Below are 16,860 nucleotides of genomic sequence, written 5' to 3'. Positions count from 1 at the left end.
TCAAATGAAACTGTAAAATGATTGTGAAGTGACTCAGAACAGTTCTGGTGATTTTTTTTTATTTTTATGTATTTATGTCCTCATTACTGCAAGCGTCACGCACTTCAGTCTATGTAGTAAACAAACCATTCATTCATTCACACAGAGATGCACAGAACATGCAGGATTCAGATTTCAACCAAATTTTGCGGCTTAACATTTACAGATACTGGTCCATATGTAGATTTGATTTGATACATTTATGCTTACTTTGACAAATTCCGTGACTGTCCATATTAAAATGTAAGTTTAATTTTCATGACTGTATTTTGCGATTCCTGTCCGTTTAATCCCTAAAGACATAACTGGCTGTTCATGCAAATTGTGCATCATAAAACCTTTTTGAGATGCATGTGCATTAAACCATACAGAGTCACTCGCACAAGCAGTCTTCATAAAGCACGCGTCAACATTTACGGCCTTCTGTTAGTTGTGTTCATATTTTAAATATATAATTCCACTGCATTCCAAACCACATAAATGACTTCGTAGAGCATTTGTAAGGGAAAATACTGACTGGCGAGAACACACACTTCAAGTGTAACATCAAACAAAGGTTGCGTCTCTCAGCGCATGCTGTGCAATGAAGTCCTCGAATGTCCTTGTAATTCGCTTCAACCTTTCTGAAAGATTCGAGTGATTTATGTGTGTGAGGAATTGGAAACAAGCAGAATATGGGTGTTTCTTAAACTCAGCATCATTGCGCATCTGGTTAAAAACTAAACTCCGTATTGATTCTGAAATTCTCAAAATCGATCCAGAATCGTTGGACAGAGAATCGCGATGGATCAATTTTTTTTTCTCCCACCCCTAATTACAACAGCAGTGTCCTGTGATGATATACCCCTCATATTCTAGACGTTTCGGCAGCAAGCCTTCTTCAGTGAGTCATATATACTTAAATGTTTTTCCATTCTTGTACAATTACGTTTTTGTCAACAAATGTCCTTATCGATTAGTCATGTCTGCCCACCGCGCACAGAAAACTTCTGACAGTCGCATCAAATTACAGCAGTAAATAATGTATTTCTATGGACAAAATGCATCTAAAAATAGTGGGCTAATAGTGAGCTGCTGCAGAAAAGAATCATGATCCAAGCTGCCCGAAACATGAGAAATGCTTTATTTTAAAACTTCAAGCTAATGCATTAGCGTAATGGTTAACACCGCTTGTCCTGTCAGACGCTTTGACGGATGCATGTGCTATTTAATGTATGTGATGTGCTTTCTCAGCACATAAACTGCATTTTACGGTAATATCCTTTTCTGTAAATGGTACATTCATGTGAATGTTTCTATTTTGCATGAAGTCTGTCCTGACAGTCTACGTTAAACTTCAGATTTCATTGAGTGAGCACCAGTGTGCACATGTGAGCCAAACAGACGGAATGCAGTAAAGATGGAGAAAACTTATATTGAGCACAATAATATTAATTTTGAAGATGTATCTGTTATTGAATATTAAATTTAGGTTTAAAAGTCAACATGTAATTCAAATATTTTATGATGGTAACCGAAATGACAGTAACCGGTTGCTGTGTTCAGTGTGAATGTGTGTTCCTGCAGAACATTCCTCATATCTGTTAACATAGAGTTTGAGTTTTTCTTTACTATTTTCATCATTATTATTCCCATTTTAAATATAGGGAATTAAAGTGTGCTTTGTCCATTTAAACTGTGCTTGATAACTTTTCCACAATGTATAGCATTGAGATATATTCACCATACACTGTTTTAATAGCATTGGGCAGGATGTGGAATACTGTGTTTTGTCATTTTGAAAGTCTTTTTATCAAATAATTGATTATCACAAACGTTACGCCTGTTTCACACCGTTTCCATTCTTGAGCGTACATCGTCACTGCAGCTTCAGATGCGCCAGAGTATTCACACTGGAAGCGTTTGTACAGTGTCACAGCAGCAGCTCCAAAGTTATAAATTTCTTTTTGGGCGCTAAAACAGTATCGATATTTATTGACCACACACCTTCGATAACAGTATTAAAAATGTTTGATATAGTTCATATGCTATGAGTGACGCAGACAGCACACACAAACACAAGTGATAATTTGCTAATGGCAATTAAAAATTTAAAAACCAGTTAAAATGGGTAAATCTTCTATACATTTTTTTGAATCTTCATTTTCTTACCTGACATACTCCAGTTCATGTTAAAACACACTAGACATGCTTATTCTGTGCATTTTTAGCATGTTTTGTGTGAAATCAAGTTTCTTTTGTCTATCAAAAGTGTGTGGTCACTTTTTAATTGGGCGTCAGCAATGCAGCAAAAATAGAAACCCCTGCTTCACTGGTGCTCACGCGCTGCTCCTGCTGCTGGTGTGAACTCTGATTAACATGCACACCGGAAAAAATATACCCCGCTCACGTTTGCAGTGTGAAACTGGCGTTAGTTGCAGCCCTACTAACATGTTTATTTTTTTAATCATAAAAATAAAACTGACCAGAAAAAATTCTCATAGAAATTATATTGTCTGCATTGAAGAAAAGTTTTCGGACTGGTTGTTTGCAATTCCGTTCTTTATTAAAACTAGACGGTGTAATGTTTGACATTTGACCTAGACAAATCTGTGGTTTATTGGTGTGACCATTACATTAACCAAACCTCCCTGTTTACCCACAGTGCTAAAAAGGCTGACTCCGAGTCCAATGACAGCACCAAGAAAGATGCAAAGCGCAAGAGAGAGCCCTCAGTCACCTCTGATGTGGAGAAAACACCGCCACATTCACCAGAGGAAGAGGAAGATGTTGGTGTTCAGGTAGACAAGTTTTCACTTGGCTTTTATCTAATAACGTTCTTATTGTTTCTATAAAAAAGTTTTAATAGTTTTTTTTCTGGTGGTCAACCGACTGATAAGTTTCTTTCAGTGGTTAAAACCGATACCTAAAGATTGACTAGATAATGCTGTTCAAGTGTCATCTTTATCCTATTTAATACAAATGATGGCGCATGAGATGTGATTTGATTTGTACATGCAAAAAAAAAAAAGTTATGGTCAGTTATTTGTATACGTTTTTCCATTATATTCTCTTTTTTTGTGCATGCATGTTGACTGCAGAAGAGGCGATCTAGCCGCCAGGTGAAAAGGAAACGCTATACTGAGGAGCTGGAGTTCAGAATTTCTGATGATGACGATGGAGATGATTCTCCTGGACCAAAGTCTCCTTCAGCCATGTCTGAGCTGCAGGTCATTGTCTTGTGAACTTAGGGATGTGCTATGTGTGTTAAATTTATGATTATGCTGATGGCTAATTAACAGTCTCCACAGTAGAGTTGGAAAACTGCTGATGTAACCTGCTGTTTGTTATGCATGATGGATGTTCTCACACTGACTCCGTGTCCTTCATTCCTGCGTGTGCTGTAGGAGTTGCCGGATGTGGAGGGCCCTGTGGTGGAGAAAATCATGGGGATGCGCATAGGGAAGAAAGAGGTGAGCGGAGCAGTCGAAAGCCTATCACATGAGCTTTAACCGCTGTTGTCTACTGGATCAGGGCAGATTGCACCTAACCGCTGTCTCAAATCCTGCCCCAGACCCTGTGATTGCCAGGAAGATGCCTGAGTGGGCTGATATCTACTGTAGTAGTAGTAATCCAGTAAAGGCCATGCCAGTTCAGAGCAAAGCCGGTGCAAGGTCTTTAGAGGAAGCCATGTAAGAATAAACTGTCTCTCAGCGTGATTCATCTCAGGCCGTTAAGACGCAGGCAATGGCAGCGTGCAACGTTACTCCTTTGAAACCATTCCACAAAACAAAGCCTGGCCAAAAATAATACGCAGTGCATGGCTCTTAGTAGCGCAGCTGCAAATGGGCTCCCGCCTGAGGAAATGGTAGGTTTGGCGTCTGCCGTAGCTCTGTGGTTTTGGCAGGAAGCCAGGCCTCGGGTCAGCTCCCTGTGAATGGGACTGTGTGTGGTAGAAGAGCTGAAGTGATTCATGACTCTGCTGCACAGCTTACTACTAGATGGAGAAAAAGAATAGGAGGATTGCTCTTATTTTATTTTATTTATTTATTTTTATCTTCTACTTTTGTCCTGGGGCATTACAGTTGAGAGCAATGCCAAAATGCAAAGTTGTTTGTCGCAGAAAGTGGGTTGCCCTTGTAATGTGTGGAAATTATGCACACTGGTGATTTGAAGGATCCAAACATGTTATAAACACACTTTTCCGCAAATAATGTTCCTGTTCCTTATTTTACAGTTGGGATCTGGTGAAGATGTTGAAGTTGAGGAGTTTTATGTCAAGTTCAAAGGCTTGTGAGTATCCATTTTGGAATGCCTTCCATCCAATATCACTTTGTTGTATAATGTAGGAAATTTTATAATTGCTAGATTTAAAGAGTAAAACATTAATGGAATTTGATCAAAATAGTGCAGGCAAGCTACTAAACTGAGTAAAACGTCAGAATTTTTTAGTTTAAAACTACTCATGCAGATGAATCATGGCCTCTTTAACACTCCTGTTAATTTAGAACATGATTCCTTACTGTGCTCTTAAATAAACATCCCGTCTTGTTTATCTGACATGCTAATTTCTGAGCTATAATTTCGCTGAGGTCACCCAGGAAGTGACACTTTATGGTTTTGTTTTTCAGCTCTTACCTGCACTGTCGCTGGGCAGACATTGAAGAGCTGGAAAAGGATAAGAGAATCCAGCAGAAGGTCAAGAGGTTTAAGGCCAAGCAGGCCTTTGGTAACTTCCTGAGTGAGGTTAGCATCAGCCCTCCATTTTCCATGTCATCCACCATTTTGTCTTTTTTTTTTCTCTCTCTCTTCCATTCCGTTTTTTTCCCCTCTCGTTTTATGGCCCTCATTGATAATGGTGGCAGTATGTATGCTCAACAGTGGTGTGTTGTGTTTGTAATATGATGGCTTTTTGAACACTATCATCCATGCTAAGGCAATAAAACGGCTTGCTTCAAGCCCTTATCTATGTTTCATGCAATCTCTCGGCACATGCTGCCTAATTCAGTTAAAGTAATTCAGGCAGATGCATTGAAATGTATGTAAGACTTTCATTTCTGGTTTGCAACTCCACACTACATTTGAAAGGGCTTTTCAATGAAACCTGGTGGGGTTTTCCCGGAGAGATTTATGCTACCCACATCAGAAAGCTCTGAAAATATTCCACCTGATAGATTCTCATTTAGAGGCTCGTAGTAGTTGCGGCTCAAGCAGCAATGAAACCGCCATTCTGCAATTCTCCATCTAACCAATCAATCACACTCTTATTGACAGATGGATGATGAGCCCTTCAACCCAGATTATGTGGAGGTGGACAGGGTTCTGGATGTGTCTGAAAGCACAGATGAAAATGGAGAGGTATGACTTCTCTCTCTCACCCATCCACTTCAATCATTCTCAATCCATCTCTCTCTCAAAACGACAGATTAGTTCTGATTAAATCTCTTAGTAGATATTTTGTGGTTGTGAAAATGTCAGTCAGACCGCCCCCAGAAAATTTAGAAAAATGTGAGAACCCTCTTTTGGATAACCTTTGTGTTGCCGTGTGTTCCAGCCTTTAACTTTGTACCTAGTGAAGTGGTGCTCCTTGGCCTATGAGGACAGCACGTGGGAGTTAAAAGCTGACATTGACCAAGGGAAGATTGAGGAGTTCGAGAGACTGATGGAGCGGGAGCCGCAGCTGAAGCGCACGGTAAGAGCTGGCACTCCTCTAGCCCTCTTTATTTTCTCTTTGGAGTGCTGAGCAAGTGAGGGGAGAGGGCCACGTTCTTGCGGTTGCAGGAAACCACTAACGGGAATTGTTTTATTTGAAACAGGAGCGACCTCCCGCCAGTGACTGGCAGAAATCCGAGAGTTCCAGAGAGTATAAAAACGACAATGCGCTCAGGGAATACCAGCTGGAGGGACTCAACTGGCTGCTCTTCAACTGGTACAACACGTATGTATGCAATTACCCTGCCGTCCAGCTGCACTGCTCACTCATGCACAGACTGAAGTGCATTTTTGACACCATTTAAATGTGGGGATGTCATGCCTCTGTATGAGAATTCATATTCTTACTGGTGCAATTGTACCCTTTTTTTTCTCTCTCAGGAGAAACTGCATTTTAGCTGATGAAATGGGCCTTGGCAAAACAATCCAGTCCATCACATTCCTCTATGAGATAAACCTGAAGGGAATCCACGGTCCTTTTCTGGTGATTGCACCTCTTTCCACCATTCCCAACTGGGAGAGGGAGTTCAGGACATGGACCGAGCTAAACGTGGTGGTCTATCATGGTAGCCAGGCCAGCCGAAAGACTATTCAGGCTTATGAGATGTACTACAGAGACACACAGGTACATAATGCTACTTTTGTCATTTGATATGCATTTTATAATATTGGTGTTACTGGAGCTAATGTTTCACAAGATTTCTGCAGAAAATACAGAATGTTCTATACATACGGTTGTGTTCTCGAGGGCCATTCATGGCAACCAATACCTCTCTTCCTGCAGGGTCGTGTAATAAAGGGGGCCTACAAATTCCATGCAATCATCACCACATTTGAGATGATCCTGACGGACTGCCCCGAGCTACGCAGCGTGCCTTGGCGCTGTGTGATCATTGATGAGGCTCATAGGCTCAAGAACAGGAATTGCAAGCTGCTTGAGGGCTTAAAGATGATGGACATGGTTAGTGTTTCCCCTTCCACCAATTCAGTCTGAATTAGAATGTAAAAAAATTACCATAATCACATATGACTGGAAAAGTAATAGAAATGTGTCGTAACAATGGTTGAAAAAGAGTCACTTAATGAGATTCTTCTATAGGAACACAAAGTCCTGCTGACTGGAACCCCACTGCAAAACACAGTGGAGGAGCTTTTCAGTCTCCTTAATTTCCTGGAGCCTGACAGGTTCCCCTCTGAGTCAACCTTCATGCAGGAGTTTGGAGATCTTAAGACAGAAGAACAGGTATGGAATATTGGCACTTATTAAATAACTGCCATTTGTAAATGTGTGATACATTTCAGAGATGCCTGGATGTTTTCTAATGGTTGTCACTTTCTGGTTTCAGGTGCAAAAACTGCAGGGCATTCTGAAGCCTATGATGCTGCGCCGACTGAAGGAAGATGTGGAGAAGAATCTTGCACCGAAAGAAGAGACCATCATTGAAGTGGAGCTGACCAATGTGCAAAAGAAGTACTACCGTGCCATCTTGGAGAAGAACTTTGCCTTCCTGTCCAAGAGTGGAGGCAGCGGAGGTGGAGGAGGAGGAGGAGGATCCAATGTTCCCAACCTGCTGAACACCATGATGGAGCTGAGAAAATGCTGTAATCACCCCTACCTCATCAATGGTGAGAAGTAGACTCTGATGTAAAACTGTGTGAACTGAAAACTGTTATTTGTTAACAGTGTATGCTTAAAGTATATGATGATGTTTTCAGTCAGCGAGACTGAAGTTTCACTCCTTTCTCTGTCTGTAGGAGCTGAGGAGAAGATAATGGAGGAGTTCAGGGAGAGTCACCCCTTAAACCACCCAGAGTTCCACCTCCAGGCCATGATCCAGGCTGCAGGAAAACTGGTGCTGATCGACAAGCTGCTCCCCAAACTGAAGGCTGGGGGTCACCGTGTGCTCATCTTTTCCCAGATGGTGCGCTGTCTGGACATCCTGGAGGACTACCTCATCCAGAGACGGTAGGATGCATGAGCCCATAGCACTGCCAACAAATTAAGAGAATCACTTTTTAATGTGATTAGAGGTGCAATCTCATATATTGGGTAGAAACTGAAATAACAGTATTTTTAACCGAAAATCCTTAATAAAAATGCATTATTTTATGAATAAAATGGCATTATTAGGTATTTGTAGTTAATACTCCATTTACTGTTCTCTAGGTATCCATATGAGCGTATAGATGGCAGAGTTCGAGGAAACCTTCGCCAGGCAGCTATTGACCGCTTTTCACGACCAGACTCTGACCGCTTTGTGTTCCTGCTGTGCACCAGGGCTGGAGGCCTGGGTATTAACTTAACTGCAGCTGATACTTGCATTATATTTGACTCTGACTGGAACCCTCAGAATGACTTGCAGGTAAGCATGGAAGTGTTCTACCGTATATGATCCCATATGTGTTGGAAGCCATTTTATTTCACGTGTGACTGTTTTGTGCTGTTGCCTTCAGGCACAAGCTCGATGCCACAGGATAGGACAGAGCAAGGCTGTGAAGATTTACCGCCTGGTCACCAGAAACTCCTATGAAAGAGAGATGTTTGACAAGGCCAGTCTGAAGTTAGGATTGGACAAGGCTGTGCTTCAGTCCATGAGTGGGAGGGAGAATGCCGCCAACGGGGTATGAGCTGCACACAGCACCACCATTTTATGGTGTATCACTGAAACCGTGTTCCAGATGGTTCATTAATCAAACATACTTTGCACATACTTTGACAGTTGGTGGAAACACCTCTAATTCTTTTGCACTGTACCTTATTCTCCTTTTTACCATTTTTCCTTAATTCGTCCACTCCATAAAATCTTCAAGAAAACACTAAATTTGAGATTTGTATTATATGAAGTTCATTAATTGCACAACCCCTCCTCCCCCCACCACCGTCACACCCCACCTTGTTTTTAGGTTCAGCAGCTCTCTAAAAAGGAGATTGAGGACCTTCTGAGGAAAGGAGCATATGGTGCTCTAATGGATGAGGAGGATGAGGGATCTAAGTTTTGTGAAGAAGACATTGATCAGATTTTGCAGAGGCGAACACAGACCATTACCATTGAATCAGAAGGCAAAGGTTCAACATTTGCTAAGGTGATGACATTAAAAAACTTTTTGCATGATGAAATTGACCCACCTATCAATGTTATTGCATAATTACCTTTAATATAACCAATACTTCCCATTTAATCTTGCTCTTAAAATAGTGCAACCTAAAGGGTAAGTGTCTCTAATCTCACTATTTAAATAAAAAAATTTCCTTACCAGGCAAGTTTCGTGGCCTCTGGGAACAGAAGCGACATTTCTCTGGAGGACCCAGATTTCTGGCAGAAATGGGCAAAGAAAGCAGAGCTGGACCTGGATGTGATCAACGGCAGGGTAAGCTGCAACTTAACGGTGAAAAGGAGCTTTCTTGTACTGTGAAATGCCTCAAAGGAGATGCTGCATGAAGTGACGCACTAATCTGTAGCACATCTCTCTTGTGTAATCGTGTGTGGAGCACTTACAGCTGACTGTTATTCATTTTCATTTAATGCCGGGGTCATGCATTAGCAGCTTTTGACAGCTATCATATTCATAATTCTGCCTGACAATTGTTAACAAAAGATGGTGTAAAACCAAATCTGGATAGTTTCCACCACACTCTGTGTTGTCTAGGGTTGGGAATTGTTAGAAATTTTCCGGTTCCGGTTCCACCTAACTGTTCCGGTTCTGATTCCGGTTCCATTAAAATAATTAAACAATTATTAAGAAATAGTGGTAAGGAAAAATGCACAATACTCAACTGCTCAATACTGTTTATTACTTACTGTCAACTTAATTTAAAGGTTGGCAATGTCAAAATGCAACATATATTACAGTGTAAAGATCTTCATAAGTAGGGTGGGGTATTTTTAGAAATTTTCTGGTTCGGCTCCTGGTTTCATTTAAATGAACTAGGGATGTGCACGGATAGTCGAACATTCGAATATTCGTTCTGCTCTAATTATTCGATAAATAAAAATTATATTCGAATTTCGCAAAAAAAAAAAAAAAAGTTCACAATAAAACCTAATTTGGTCACTTTCTGTGATTCTCCACGGCATATTTCAAGATGTATGCAAGCACAAAATTATTAATGAATGAATAAGGGGCCATTCACATATCGCGCCTAAAAACGCGTAGAAAACGCTAGGCGTGCCGCTTTCTCCTTCTTTCCAAAGCGCTCGGGCAGAAGCGCTCCATGAGGCGTCTGTCGTTGCTAAGCAACAATGACGCGCTTTATCCATGAAGACGTAGAAATTTCAGCAAAGGATAAATGGATTTGCAGCTCTGCTACTAAATTTATTTCAAATGGCAATCCGTATACAGCTATGATCAGCTGTTCCTTCATCTTGGCTGAGCTTTCAACGTTGTTACGGAAAAGGTTGAAGCTGAATGTTTAGTTCTTGTCACATGACCCGCGGTGCGCTTGCGGCATTCTGAAAAGTTGAGATGTTTTTAACTCGATGCTGTGTGGACGCGCCTGGGAAAAACGGGACCGCGTCGCACCTCGTGCGCATCGCGGCCGCGTCGCTTCCATTATGAGCGTGCATACCGCGCGCCTACATTGGAAATAACGAACTTGAGCGCGCAAAAGACGGGATATGTGAAAGTCCCCTAAGAACTGCGGTCTTCTACAGCACTTCAAATATGCCGTGGAGAATCACAGAAAGTGACCGAATTCAAGAACTTTGTTGCGGCGTCTCTCAAGCAACGAATAAACACTGCTAACTTGGAGAATGCAGTGAAAACTCCTCTTCTCGCGTCTGCCCTAGACCCTCGGCACAAACATCTCAGACAAGACAAAAAGGCAAAAAAAACTTTTTTTGAACATTATCAGAACATTTTCCTTGATGTGAGTGGTGCGTCACCAACGATGAAGAGGATGCAATGCCCACTCGTCGGAAGAGGCTGAGCCAGTTCTTCAGTGATGATTATACAGACAGTCCAGCCGAGACGAGTGGGAACACTTCTTGCTGGAGCCATGTATTCCACCAGATGAGGATCCCATTCAGTGGTGAAACGAAAACTCGAAGCACTTCACAAAACTTATTCGCTTAGCACACCGTTATTTGTGAGTCCCGCCAACGTCTGTGCCGTCAGAGCACGTTTTCTCCGCGGCCGGCCTTATTGTTAACAGACTAAGGAGCCGACTTTCCCCCGATCATGTTTACATGCCCGTGTTTCTTAACAAAAACATGTACAACAATGGAAAAAAAAGCAAAAAAGATTTACTGACAGTTTCAAAGTTAAGTGTAGGCTACGTTTCCAATAGTCTAATTGCTGCAGGCTGCTTTACTTTTTTTCTTTGTTCACTTTTTTTTTTTGGTTTTAATCTGTACTTTTGTTTGTTTGCACACATTGTTAAAGGTTGTCAGCTACAAAACACGATGTGTAATGTTCAAGCTTATTGTGTGTAAGCTTGTTCAAAATGACGGAGACAATAAATGTTGCTGAAAAATAACGTCTGTCTCATTAAACTTAATTTAAATAAACAAATATTCGAATATTTGTTTTTTGTGAGCTCAAATATTCGAATGTGATATTTGCAGAAAACGCCCATCCCTAAAATGAACTGTTTTTTACTATTTTACCTTCACTGAATGTAGCATTGCTGGAAGGTAGTAAGTAATGCTGAGTAAAGCTAGTCCATCAATCAGCATGTGTTTCAAAGTTGATGTTTTTTACACTATCAATAACGTTTTGCTTTTCAAGCAGGAATAAGCTTGTTGGCCAAATAGTCCTTTGAGGGCTGAGACACTTGTTAATTTCCCTTAATTAATGAAATATTACGGTTCACACTCTCCATAAAGTCCCTATTTTACAAATAATAATAATAATGCAGTCATGAGATGGTGTGATGCAATGAGTGGTTTCCACATTTTTAAACATTTAAAAAGAAAATATTTATTTTAATGCAATCACTTTATCACTCTTGAAATGACCTGTACACTAAATAATCTAACCCTCATACTTGCATAACAATAGCAGTCTATTTATTTAGTGGTCCAAATTGAAGCCAGTATGTATATTAAGGACAATATGGGACAAATATAATGCAATTTAGTGGCGGCAGGTGCAGCGCGCTGCCGTTAGATGTACAGTCAGACAAATCGATGTGCAGTTATCGAAGGCGTGAGTGCACATACAGTCGTGGGAAACAATGTGTTCGGCAATTAAAGACGGGACAGCGCAACGAGTTTGTGGATGCGCCGCGCATCATTGGAATCAATGTGCTCAGTAAATAAAGAGGCAAGGAGGCGTCTGTTATTCGGTTTGTGACATCCTTTACGGCAGCGGTTCTCAATTCCAGTCCTCGCGCCCGACTGCTCTGCATATTTTCATTGTTCCCTGAGCAGGGGAAATCTGTTGAAGTTTACCTCACATCGAAACATGCATTCACTGATTTGTGCTGTGCAGCGTCTTTAAACATGGACAACTGTGACATCATATACCTCTGTAAATCAATACAATTTAAATTCACGTCTTGCGCACTTCAATGCGCTTTGATTGGAACATATAGCTACGTTCGCTTCGAACTGGAATCATGGCTGAATATCCTGTGATGTCCACTTCGCAAGGGACTTATGTTCGAATAGAACAAATGTCTGAAGCGCTAAGAGAAACGTTCAAAATGTGCAGAGCAGTGGGGTGCGAGGACTGCAATTGAGAACCGCTGCTTTATGGGAAACGCTGAATATTAGGAACACTGGCGCAAGGCTGCTCACAGCGCTCGGTCACGTGTTGCACCAGAACCGTTTTCGGAACCGAAACTTAGAAATTGCTCATGGTTCCGGTTCTTTTCAAAGAACAAAACCGGTTCTGAATAAGAACCGGTTTTCGGTTCCCATCCCTAGTTTTGTCACTCCTCATAAATATGCTATCTGAGCATAATTAATGAGGCTGATTTCCCCAAGCTAACAGTGCGTGGAATCTAGCCGTAATTGAGTAAAGGCGAAATTGTTTAAACTTGGCCATGGGAAGCATTTTCTGTAATTACCATTGTTCTTTGCACTCAGGAGAATTGGAATTTCTAAGCAGCTTATATCTGCTTGAAGGGAAAAGCCATGTTATGTTGAAATAAAATGCTTTACCATAGTGTTTTCTACATGTGTCCTTGAGCAGAGGTCTTCCATCTTTGCAGTCTAACAGCTACATTTATCTACGGATGGGTACCGAAACCCGGTATTAAATGGGCCTGGGGCTAAATTATGACAGTTCAGTTTATCGGTCAGCTCTGATGTTAAGAGTTCTGCTGTCAGTACTGGAGAGATTAAGAAAACACACAGAGACTAAATTTTTTATTGCTACATAGAAGTTATCTTGCAATTTCTATCTCCCCAGAGTTGCCAGCTGTTTTAAATGCAATAATATTCAGACATTTTTCTATTATGTATGTTTTTCTATTCACAATTCAAAATTTTTTATCACACACATGGAAGAGCTTAAGCGCATGCAACATGAAAGCCCTGTTTTATCCTCATGATAAAGGAGGGAACTAAACTTTCAAACATTTGCTTACACTTTAGGCCTGTGGCTGTGATATTAAGCTATTTTATAATTTTGATTTTGGCTTTAATAAAAAAGATGAGGAAAAATGTATTTTAAAAAAATAGCTGTATTTCGTCTAACGCAACTTCCTTCCCTGAACAGTGATGTGCATTCATTCCTCCCTAAAACCCGAACTTAACGTCAGAATCGCCAAAATGGGTGATTGTTGTAAAATCTTTACTTTAATCTTTGTCTTTACTGTTGCTAAATTGCGGGACATGTTTGATAAAATGTTGAAAGCACAATAATCTGTGCAAGAGACGCTGTTCCCAATTCTTAAATGTGTGCAAAATATACATGGGCTTCGGGTGCACGTCTAAGCAATCAAATACACACAAAATATGTCAAAATGGCCGACTTCGAGAGTGTTCTCTTAAACACAGTTTGGATGTGCAAAGTTGGTAGAACATCTGACGTGTGTCAATATATATTGTCTTAAAGTGACAGCAGTGACTGGTGCTTGGGCCATCAGTGTCAATCAAAATGCAAAGAGAAAATTAAATGGCTCAATCTGAATAATGTTAGCTTTAATAAGCATTAATCTTAATTCACAGTGAAAGTGCAGTATTCATTTACATTTGATTACTGTTCAGGTAAATAATATAGCCTACAAAAGAGATCTAATAATGTTAGTAGACCTTCATGGAAAAATTAAAGTACTGTTTATTTCATTCATATCTTTGTTTTATTGTATTTGTTGTTGTTTTTTTACTTTGTTTCTTTGTTCTTACTGTATCTTATACAAAATGCTAAAAATGCCTGCACACTGGTGCATTTACAAATTGATGTTTTATTCAATTCATAATGTTAATTCAGTTCTCAGTTTGTTTTTTAAATGTATACACACACACAAAAATGTACCTATAAGAATACAGTTATAGTACCGGTTCGATAAGTAGTATTGGTAATAGTAATACCATTAAAACCTTAATGATACCCATCCCTGCCTATATCATGGTGCTACCATAGTATAGTACTAAAAGTGCCAATCACGCTGAATCCTTTTCTGGGGTCTTAAACTCTTGAGGTAGCATTCTAACCACAGATTGTATCTCTTGTCAGAATAATCTGGTGATTGACACTCCTCGGGTCCGGAAGCAGACTCGACACTACAGTTCTATGAAGGAGGATGAATTGATGGAGTACTCAGAGCTTGAGAGTGACTCAGAGGACAAACCCATTCAGAAACCACGGAGGCCCCAGGACCGAACCCAGGGGTATCCCCGCAGTGAGTGCTTCAGAGTGGAGAAGAACCTGCTCGTGTATGGGTGAGTGCAGTCTGGAAATGGTCACTTTATAATGTTGTTGGTTTTAACGGCTTTGTACTCCCTTTTTAGTTGGCTGCTCTAGCCTGAAAATTTACTGAGATTGTGATAAATCACCATCTTGCACTTGAAGAGTCCCTGGGGCCTATCCCTATAATTAGTTGCCATTTAGCAGATGCGTTTTGTTTTTTCTTCTCGAAAGTTGCTTTGTGTGTACCAACTAATACATGAGCCTATGCATTTCACACATAGAAACATACAAGTTACATTTATTGCTGTCAACTAATTTTATCTATAAGACTATTTTCCCATCCATATGCCTCAATATCAATAGATCTCCATTTCCTTCAATTGCAGCTTGCCATGGAAAACCGCTTTAGCAGGAAGTCCATCCCAATGCCACAATACAGGATATTCAGCTTCCTGCTTTGTTTTATCGCCATCCAAATTCCCCTTGTCTTGTCTTGTTTTCCATTTGGAAGGAGAATATCTGGTAGCTCACAGTCCACCAGTGCAGTGGCCGAGTTTGACATGCTTGCTTGTCCCGGGGCTGTGGCAGACATAGCGCTATCTAATGCACACAGTTAATTAAGCGCCAGGCCTCAGTGCACTCAACAATGATCATGGCTGGCTGCATGCACGATGTCTGACCAGTATTTATTTTTTTTTCAGTCAGACGCATCTAGACCCCTGGGCTATACGGCAAATTAGATCCATCAAGTCTGAGGGCTTTGTCTCTTCTGAATTTATTTTTGTTTTTGTTTTTTGTGGAGAAAAAAAGTGTAGGGCTGTGAAATCAGAGCAGACCTTCCCCCCTCTCTCTTCCAAAAAGCCCCTTTAGGCCTGTGCTTAGAGAGTGCTTGTACTTCATAGCATAACAAAGGGCATTGGGTCTCCTCATGATCATGCACAATGCCAGCAATACAGTTGTGCCACGCCAGCTCCTTCAGTTTGTGTGAAATGGCACAATCATAGAGTAATACTATGCTTGAACAATCCTGTGCTAGTTTTTTTTCCCCAGACAGTATAAATGTACTTTTTGAATTAGTTTAACTAGTCTTGTCATCGACGTTTTTCCATGCTGCTTTACAAAACGGAACAAAAAAAAAAAAAAGCTTGAATTGAAGTAACTGCAAGGACACAAACTGAATTTTTCACATGCTATATTTGCTCTGGCTAACTTTTCTTCCTTTTGTGCGTAGCTGGGGCCGCTGGGGTGACATCCTGTCCCATGGACGCTTTAAGCGCCCGCTGAGGGAGCGAGACGTAGAGACCATCTGCCGTGCACTCCTGGCCTACTGCCTACTCCACTACCGTGGAGATGAGAACATCAAGAGCTTCATTTGGGACCTCATAACCCCTACTGAGGATGGCCAGAGCCGCACACTGACCAACCACTCCGGTAGGACACTCATCTGAAACCAAACTGAAAACATAGCCTGATTTCTTTTCTCTGTCAGCATCTACCTCTTCACTTGCTAAAGGGTGGCATTTCTGTGGTTTCAGGACTGTCTGCCCCAGTGCCCCGGGGGCGTAAAGGGAAGAAGGGGAAGCCGCAGGCTGTTCAAACTCGCATGCCACAGGCTGCCTGGCTTGCTGACTGTAATCCTGACATCCTCCTTCAAGAGGACAGTTACAAGAGACACCTGAAACACCACTGCAACAAGTATGTACCATTTCAAACACTGCCCTTTCCCACCTTTATGGACCATTATTTTCCCTCTTGTTTTCCACCTTTTTAAATGTTTAATTGGCAATATGTTGCACATTGTTACTACTTGAGTAAAAAGTGTAGCTAATGTGATATATTTTTCAAGACATTGGTACACTAGTATAATCTAAATCTGTTCAAAACATTTGTGCTTGACATATGAATGGAAATCAGTACAGGAATTTTTCTATGACGCTTAAAAAATCCTTGTCCAGTGATTAGAAAGGTCATTGAAATTGGTTTAAAATTCCACACAAAGACTGTTCACTTTTTCTGCTGCTGTCTTGTTCAAAAATAACCTTTTGACTTCCAAGCCTGATATCCTCTGAAGCAGGTGCATTTGAAAACCTGAGGAGCTTTTGAAGTTAAATTAATTGAAGCAAACTTTTGTGAGTTTAGCTGAATATGTCCAACAGCAAGTTAGCGCTGTTAGCTTGTGATGCAGATGTTTCATTAAGTGGCTTGGCTTCTCCATAGTTTAGCTTTGACTAATAAATGTCAGTTAAAAAATGGCCAGCTGTAGAGAATCTGGCAAAAGAAAGAATCCCATCGTTCTGGAAAAGGCTTCTGCCAAGTTCCTGAAATAATGAA

General features: G+C 40.8%; 1 protein-coding gene across 1 annotated transcript in view; it reads left to right on the top strand.

Annotated features, from left to right (window-relative positions):
- Positions 1-16,860, top strand: part of LOC132155438 (chromodomain-helicase-DNA-binding protein 7-like) — a 47,200-nt gene that overhangs the window by 17,702 nt on the left and 12,638 nt on the right. The window contains exons 4-23 of the mRNA XM_059564279.1: positions 2,684-2,819; positions 3,120-3,248; positions 3,426-3,491; positions 4,256-4,311; positions 4,650-4,764; positions 5,293-5,376; positions 5,573-5,710; positions 5,835-5,956; positions 6,112-6,355; positions 6,515-6,691; positions 6,830-6,973; positions 7,077-7,356; positions 7,486-7,696; positions 7,898-8,093; positions 8,185-8,352; positions 8,635-8,814; positions 8,989-9,099; positions 14,356-14,561; positions 15,761-15,960; positions 16,065-16,224. Of these exons, the coding sequence (XP_059420262.1) occupies positions 2,684-2,819; positions 3,120-3,248; positions 3,426-3,491; positions 4,256-4,311; positions 4,650-4,764; positions 5,293-5,376; positions 5,573-5,710; positions 5,835-5,956; positions 6,112-6,355; positions 6,515-6,691; positions 6,830-6,973; positions 7,077-7,356; positions 7,486-7,696; positions 7,898-8,093; positions 8,185-8,352; positions 8,635-8,814; positions 8,989-9,099; positions 14,356-14,561; positions 15,761-15,960; positions 16,065-16,224 (3,123 nt within the window). The remainder of the gene's footprint in view (positions 1-2,683; positions 2,820-3,119; positions 3,249-3,425; positions 3,492-4,255; positions 4,312-4,649; positions 4,765-5,292; positions 5,377-5,572; positions 5,711-5,834; positions 5,957-6,111; positions 6,356-6,514; positions 6,692-6,829; positions 6,974-7,076; positions 7,357-7,485; positions 7,697-7,897; positions 8,094-8,184; positions 8,353-8,634; positions 8,815-8,988; positions 9,100-14,355; positions 14,562-15,760; positions 15,961-16,064; positions 16,225-16,860) is intronic.

Source organism: Carassius carassius, chromosome 12 (genome assembly GCF_963082965.1).
Source record: "Carassius carassius chromosome 12, fCarCar2.1, whole genome shotgun sequence".
NCBI lineage: Eukaryota > Metazoa > Chordata > Actinopteri > Cypriniformes > Cyprinidae > Carassius > Carassius carassius.
Note: the sequence above shows the minus strand (reverse complement) of the source record. Positions and strands in the feature narration are given on the sequence as shown.